We start from the raw sequence: 8,594 nt of genomic DNA, 5'->3' as shown, positions 1-8,594 counted from the left end.
CATAGAACGCCATAGACAATAACGCCTCGGTTACGACCCTGAAGAGGGAACGAGACGCTGCGTTGATTGACGCTTAGGGAATGCTTTGTGTGATGATGTCTTGAAGCACATGTAAAATCAGTCCAATGGTGTGGCTGAACGTCAGAGGCAGGTGATGTCATGAACCAGGAAACTATAAAGCCTGCCCAAACAAAGCAGCGCTAGCTTCTTAAGGTCTGAGCAAGTCACTTACAGGCACGTAGGAGATATGGCAGGTGATGCAGCATCTTGTTCCCTCTTCAGGGAACCGAGGTTACAGTCGTAACCGAGGCATTCCCTTTCAAAGGAACTTGTGCTGCTTTGATTGACGCTAAGGGAACGTCTATACCAATGCCACCATAGCGAGAAGTGTCTGTCCTGTGTGAAATCATAAGAGCAGCACTAGGACAAAAACACCAAGACCCTGGTGTAGAGTCTGGGTCCAAAGAGAAAAACCTGATGAATGTATGCGGTGAGGACCACCCTGCCGCATCACACACGTCCTGGAGGGGCACTCCTGACATTAGAGCTTTAGAGGCCACCATACTCCTAATAGAGTGGGACCAGACAGCCATAGGTGAAGGTTGTCCGGTCGACTCATAAAAAAGTGAGATAGCCTCAACCACCCACTTAACCACTCAACGCTCATTCTCTGCTTAGATGCTGGGGACCCTTTATTAGGAGGCCCAAAACATACGAACAATTGTTCAACTTTACGCCACAGGGCAGCTCTGTGGACATAGGCATCCAGTGCCCTAACTGGGCACAGCAGATTGTTCTTTTCCTGGTCCGAATCTTGAAAAGGAGGAGGACAGAAGGCCTGCAGTACTATAGATCTAGACACATTAGTGGGGACCTTGGGAATATAGCCTGGTATAGGGTGAAGGAATGCTTTAACCATGCCAGGTGCAAATTCTAAGCATGAGGGTGCAACCAACAATACCTGTAGATCTCCTATTATTTTAAGCGATGAGATGGCGAGGAGGAACAGAGCTTTCAAATTAAGAAATCTAGCTGGCACCAAAGGCTCAAAGGGAGCCTGGGAAAGGCCTCGAAGGACAATGCCAGATCCCATGTCGGCACCCTGGTGCAAGCTGCAGGCCTCAGCCTCAGAGTACCATGGAGGAAACGAGATACCAAGGGGTCTTTGCCCAAAGACATTCCACCAAATGGAATGTGGTAAGCACCTATAAACCTTTAAAGTGGACGGGATAGACCTGAAGTGAACCGCTCCTGCAGGAAGTCCAGCATTATACCAAACGGGCAGTTAACTGGGTCCATCTGATGGTCACTACACCATGAAGTGAAGACTCTCCACTTCAGAGCATAAAGTTTCCTTGTGGAGGGAGCTCTGGATTGTAGAATGGTCTCCACAACCTTGGTTGAGAGACCTGTCCCTACGAGCTGGGCCCCCTCAGAAGCCAAGCCCACAGGTTCCACAGTTCTGGTCAAGGGTGAATGATTGAGCCCTCTGCTTGGGACAGAAGGTCCCTCCTGATGGGTAAATCCATGGGAGGCCAGTTGAGGAGAGACACTACATTAAGGAACCAAACTCTGCCCGGCCACCACGGGGCTATAAGAAGTAGGCGTACATGGTCTCTGCAAACTCTCTCCAGAACTCCCGGGAGCAGAGCGATCGGGGGAAAAGCACACAATCGTAGCCTCGGCCATATCTGTACCATCGCATCCAGTCTGCACCCCCCCAGGGGTGCACACACAGTCTGAACTGCTGCAGCTTAATCACCATACTTTTTTATATATATTTTGCTTGACAATACAACACCAAATAGACAATAGACAGTTTTAGACAGAGCGCTTGTGAAGACAGAAGCTAGCGCTGCTTTTTTTTGGGCAGGCTTTATAGTTTCCTGGTTCATGACGTCACCCGCCTCTGACGTTCCGCCATACCATTGGACTGATTTTACATGTGCTTCAAGACAACATCATGCAAAGCATTCCCTTAGTGTCAATCGATGCAGCATGAGTGGGAACTGACAAACTAAAGAGGCAAACACAGGTTTATATACACACACACACACACACACACACACACACACACACACACACACACACCCCTTAGGGATGCCGGTCCACGGTCGAGCTATAGGTGGTACTGACCAGGGTGGAGCCAGGGGGAAGGCTACTGAGACGGAGTCTGAAAATCTGGAGAACCAAGAGAAGCCGGAGTGATTCACATGAGGGACATGGTAATGCCACAGGACAGGAGGGCCGAGGTGGAGCCAGGAGGTCTGAGGACTAAGGATGCATGCATCATCCTAAAACTTAGCAACAGTTGGGGGAGAACCGGTCAGCCACAATGCATAGTCGATGTATTGAACGAGAGAGAGCAACTAATATCTCCCATGGGCAACAACTAGAAGAGGTGGTCATCCAGCATGGTCCGAAAGCACATTTCAATGTTCCCTCATTTCAGGGAAACAGGTGACAGAAAGTTCTCAACAAGATCCTTCAGCAAATGACCGCCTTAATAAAGGGACAGGAGTTGGTCCTCAAAGTGGAGGGAGACTGCTGCTGAATCCATATTTCTTTTTAGGTTGGTAATTCTATCACAGTGAGCAGGCACAGAGAGAGTAGAGGCTTGTATCAAGTACAGCAGTAGACTTTTATTTTCAAAAACTCAAAAACAAGTATTTCCTAAAAAAAACTTGGGAAAGAGCGATACATAGAGCACCATTACAGAGACAATAACCGACAAAGTAAAGAGGCAAGTGTCTTGGTTACTAATGTGATCCCCGTTCCCTGAAGGAAACAGAGACGTTACGTCAGAATGAGCTGACAAATTGGGATCTCACCTGAGAGCCCAATCATCTTTGAGTGGTAACAAATCAAGCCAATGGACACTGACAAATGAGATTTGCATTGCGAACCACTCCTCGCGAGGTGGGTATGTAAGGAAGCATTGAGCACTCAGTCATTTAAGTTTTGAGCTGAGGAGCCAAGACAGTGTCCTGGCCATTCAGAGGTGGTACAGCGATTGTGGCGACGGGACGTAATGTCTCCGTTACCTCCTTCAGGATTTACATACATTAGTATGTATACATACATTAGTCACCAAAACGATCCCTATCAGTCAGTCACGTTCGACATTACGTCAGAGCGAGCTGATAAATTGGGATCCCTACCAAAACGGCACAATTGCTGTCCCTTCCATTGCCCAGAGTAAGCTGCCTGAACCTCCACACCAGCTGGGGAGGAAGAAAGGATTGGGCTGGACGCGGAGAAAGTTGATCACTGCTGCTCCTTCTCACCCACATAGTGAGATTATTGGATTCCAGCTGCCCATGATCATCTTGCTTCAGTCTATCAGAAGCAAACACTGTTCAGTCTGGGTACACTTGATAGTTTCCTGGTCACGCCATTGGATTGATTTTGTACATGCTACACGATGCAATCACGCAGAGGCATTCCCAAAGCGTTTATCGATGCAGTGTCTCGTTCCCTTTTCAGGGAACCATGGTTATATACGTAACCGAGATGTTTTCCAACTCGCCTCTACATAAGATATGTCTTTTTGTACTGGTGCTGCTACAAACGCAGCCATATGTGGGGCGTCAGCCTCCTCTACCAAGGTCCTGTGTACATGGTCATTCTCAGTATTCAAGATCTGACTCTAAAACTAACTCAAATGCTCAGCAGGCACTTTCAAGTAATAATCAAGGTATGTTTCTCTTTTCTAGCTACTGGTGGTGGTTTAATTCGTTATTCTACTATATCTTTGGCTTCAGTCTTCACAAAGACTTCCCTTCACATAATTGGCCTATCATATCCTTTCATCATTTTATTCACATAATTGGCATTTCACAAGTTCACATTTACAAATGATTAGATAAGAGCAAAAGAGTATGCATATTTGGCATGCTGTCTGGGGGAGGGCTCCAAGCTCGAAATGTGGCCCAAACCCAGAATACTCCCCCCGTATCTCTGATTAGGGTAGTAACCAGGCGAGTGTGAGGAGATGGGGTGGTGGAGGGATGCAGAAAAAAACTGCCAGCTACGTATTTATAGGCCTCCTCTCATGCTGATTGAAATGATCATTTGAATGTGCTCCTCCTGAACTTTGTTCATAAAACATATTGTGTCCCTTCACATTTCACAGCCTAAGGCCCTCTGCATATCATAGCCTATCATGGCCCTTCGCATACCACGACCTATCATGGCCATCATGTAAGACTGACTGTTAGTGCATTATGTAATTTTAGTTGTCCTTCACATAATTGGTCTATCATGGCCTTTCATCGTTTTATTCACATAACTGGCAAATCGTGGTCCTTCGCATAGCAAGGCCTATCGTGGCCATCAGGGAAGACTGACTGTCAGGGCCGGACTGGGACACAATTTCAGGCCGGGAAATCCTACACCCATCCAGGCCATCCTATGCACCCAAATAAAATTTAGAAACACGGACAACCCTGTTTTTTTCCTAAATTACATTTATTGGTCTAAATCCTTAGGCTGGTGCCGTGTAAAATAATTAAAGGCTTTCTCTTGAACGGTATCCTCACTTCCCTTTTCCTTCTCTACATTTTCCCTAATATCTCTGTCTCTCCCTTCCACCAGTAACGTTATCATCAGCCTCATACACTAAGTAAAGTGGAGTACTCTCTCTCTCTCTCTCTCTCTCTCTCTCTCTCTCTCTCTCTCTATATATATATATATATATATATATATGTATGCATGTATAAAGTGTGCATATTCACCTCTTCGCTTCTTCACCTGTCACTTGTTCTGGCCTCATGTTACAAACAGAACTGTCTCCACCTTGGTGTAAAACAACCACCTTATTGTAATTTGTTTGCCCAGAATCTACATTTATTTTAGTAAAAAATCAATGTATTATATTTATGACAAAATGTTATTGTTTTTATCTTAAAATGACTAAATATCCAACATTTAGCAACACTATATTTCATACAATATTTAAAAAATAATAATAATCTTATTTTGCTTCTACATGTCATCTCACTCCCTGGCTGAATGTGTGATCATTGCACCACAGCTAGTGCTAGGTTGACTGTCCACCTTCATTTGATAAAAAAAAAAAAAAGGAAAGGAAAGGAAAAAAGTTTTAAACCTCACAAATGGGCAGACATAATTTTCTAAATCGTCTAATAAAATGTTATTGAATTTTTTTTGTTGATGTCTATCACTCCTGTCTCCCTGCTCCCAGTAGGCTACATAAATGTTAATATTTTTCTGCTATATTACTAATGTAACTTCACACTAAATAATATTAATCTCCTTTAGCATACAGTATTGTGAGTGACGATAGTAATATGGGCGCTATACCGCTTACATTTGCTAGCATTTCAATAGTACGTTAACGAAGAAAAAAGTACAGTATTTACAGATGAAACTGACCTGCACTTGAAGCCCTGAACAGGTCATTCATTTTGCAACATTTTGATGCTTGTTCTCTGAGTGCTTTCTTTTTCATTGTCCTTTCCCTCTCTGCTCCACCTGGCCGTTTTCTCTCCATCATCGGGTGATGCGCGCTGACCGTTTGGCTGAAGTCGAATCGTAGCCTTGCCAGTCAAGACTAACAGATTCATGATTTTATTTTATAATAATAATTTTATTGAATGACGAATTCGAAAATGATCACTGGTAAAGGTAGTAGTATATAAAATAATAATAAATAAAATAAAAAATAAAAAACGCTGGCTGGCAGCAGGCCAAATTAGTCGCCAGGCCACTGTTGGCCACTGTCCGATGGCCAGTCCGGGCCTGCTGACTGTTATTGTATTATGTAACTTTGTGGCCCTTCACATAATTGGCCTACCATGACCTTTCATCATTTTATTCACATAACTGGCTAATCAATGCCCTCCGCATAGCATAGCCTTTTGTGGCCCTTCGCATTGCACAGCCTATCGCGACACTCCACACAGCCTATTGTGGCCATTAGGTAATACTGACTATTATCGTTTATGTAATCGTGGCCATCATGTAAGACTGACTGTTACTGCATTATAATTTTAGTGGCCCTTCACATAATTGGCCTTTCATGGACTTTCACCGTTTTATGGACTTTCAGTGTGTGTCTGTGCGTGTGGATGTCAGTGTGTGTGCATGCTTGCGTTTGTTTGTATTCCTGCATGTGTGTGTGTGACAGTATCATCCTAAACCAGCAACCCTTCGCTCAACACCACCATTTACAGGCCGATGAGTGTACAGTCACTAAATGTGCACATAAATTAATTTATTTTATACCCCCCCATGGATGAAATTCTACTAAACTTAGCATACACCCAGAGGATGTCAAGTTAATCATACACATGAAATATGGTGCAGTTCTGAACATCTCAACTGAAGATAGGGGCGATTAAAGCAGAATAATATTGCATTTTCATTTTTTATGGGAAGGGGCGCAAATCACAAATGAGTGATTATGGGCTAGGTTTATGTGGGCCCTTAAGAGCAACATACCATAAAAATTTCTTCATCCTCGGTGCCACGGTTCAGGTAGTTATTTAGGAAAAACTGCATTTTTTGGGTTTCAGGGGGCCCAGCGCAAGGGGGGGAGTGGCCCCCGGGGACCAAACGAAATTTTTCCGTAAAAGTCTAGTGGGCTACATGCCCACCAAATTTCATGTTCCCCGGTGTTTCGGTGTCCCTGGTATCGTTGACGAAAAATTCAGTAGATGATAAAAAAAAAAAAACTAAAAAAAAAACTTTGACAATCCCTATATGACCGCTTTCGCTAGCTATGCTAGCGGCGGTCATAATAATGGTTTTGGGAAACACTAAATCATTGAACTTTGATGGTAACAACAAAACTTGCAATCATTGTTGGCAAAAAAATGCCTTTGAGAAACACACCCCTGGCAAGCAGTGCACCAATCACAGAAAAGAGAGCTAAAAGTGTATTTTCACTGTTGGGGTATGACGTCAAGACTTAAGTTGTGGTGACATATAAATAAAATGGTCAAGCCAGCTTAAATCTACTCTGAGACAAGCAGATTGTGATCTTCATAACAAATGATTACTCAGTAACACCGATTAATAGATAAGATGACTCTGTATATAAAGTGACGAGACAACTGTGTATATATCGGTCATTGTCCTTGGTAAGTTAAGAATATTTCAGATGTAGTAATATTATATCAAACTTATGTAAAATAACTGTACAGCGATCAACAATATTGCTTGAGTTCTGTAAGTGAGTGTAAATGAGAAAAAAGGTCAAATTCCCTTGATAAAAATGAGTAACCTTTCTACAGGAAGAAATAGTTGTAAAGCATGACATAAAGCATGACATAACTAAGAAAACCCTAGTTTTTATCTTTTGAACATTATATGACTATGCTCTGGAAGATATGATCTACTTGTAGCAATGCTTTGAGAGAATATGCTGTTAATACAAGTGTTTGTCACTTAATTTGTATGTTTTCTTTAGGTCACAAATGGATAACCTGACATTCAGATACAGTGTACTCTTAGTGGAGGGACTGCAAATTACACCACAGTCCAGCAAGCTCACGTTCATTTTTCTTTTGATAGCTTATGTCTTTGTAATAGTGTCTAACATTTGGATCTTGATTCAAATCTCAATAGAAAAAAGATTACACCAGCCTATGCACATTCTTTTCTGTCACTTGCCAGTGAGTGATATTATGGGAACAACTCTCCTCATACCACGTTTACTGAAGGACTTATTAACAGACCCCTCTGAGCGCTACATCACATATGTGGAGTGTGTTTTCCAAGCTTTTTTTACACATTTATATGGAACAACATCCAATACTATTCTAATGATCATGGCCTTTGACAGATATGTGGCCATATGCAATCCACTGCGATACCCAACTATAATGAGCAATAAAATGATGGTTAAACTGTCAGCAGGAGCCTGGGGTGCTGCAGTAGTTCCGGTGGGAATTCTGATCGGCCTCAGTGTGCGTCTGTCTCACTGCAGATCATTCATTTCAAACCACTTTTGTGACAACCCTTCACTATTTAAACTGTCCTGTGAAAACACAGTGATTAATAATGTATATGGATTAAGTTTTACTGTGGTTTTACTCACCTCCTCATTGGGGTGGGTGTTATTGACATATATCAGAATAGCAATGGTATGTATAAAAAGCAAAAACAAAGCAACCAACAGTAAAGCCATTAAAACCTGCAGCACTCACTTAACTGTTTATATTATCATGCAGATCTGTGGATTTGTACCAATATTTCTCCATCGTTTCCCAGAATATGTTGAGGGCAGGAAGTTTGGGAGTGTAATGTTTCATGTTATACCACCAGGATTGAATCCCATAATATATGGTTTACAATCCAATGTAATAAGACAAAGAATGTTAAAACTTTGCCTAAAAAAAGTTAATTCTAGCTGATTTTAATTTATTAAAATATTGATTTATGCAATAAAGCATTTTCTTTGAGTGCAAATTTGAAAATGCTTCAATATGTATTTTAATTTCTTCTCAAGAATTTATGTGATAAAGATCAGCATAATTAATGAATGCATATTTTGCAGCTGGTGTACATTAAATAAATATAAATAATTATTGTTAATTTGTTATTTTCATCATTTCAAGTGTATAATT

The 8,594-nt window shown here is 42.1% G+C and overlaps 1 protein-coding gene across 1 annotated transcript; it reads left to right on the top strand.

Moving 5' to 3' along the window:
* Positions 1 to 7,442: 7,442 nt before the first annotated feature.
* On the top strand, positions 7,443 to 8,381 carry LOC308705509 (olfactory receptor 13H1-like; the record flags this gene model as incomplete). Its single annotated transcript, XM_081390555.1, has 1 exon — positions 7,443 to 8,381. The coding sequence occupies one exon, from the start codon at positions 7,443 to 7,445 to the stop codon at positions 8,379 to 8,381; it is 939 nt and encodes a 312-aa protein (XP_081246681.1).
* Between the last annotated feature and the right edge of the window lie 213 nt (positions 8,382 to 8,594).

Source organism: Scardinius erythrophthalmus (genome assembly GCF_964197995.2).
Source record: "Scardinius erythrophthalmus genome assembly, chromosome: 17".
In the NCBI taxonomy this organism is placed as follows: domain Eukaryota; kingdom Metazoa; phylum Chordata; class Actinopteri; order Cypriniformes; family Leuciscidae; genus Scardinius; species Scardinius erythrophthalmus.
This window is presented reverse-complemented; position numbering and strand designations above follow the sequence as displayed.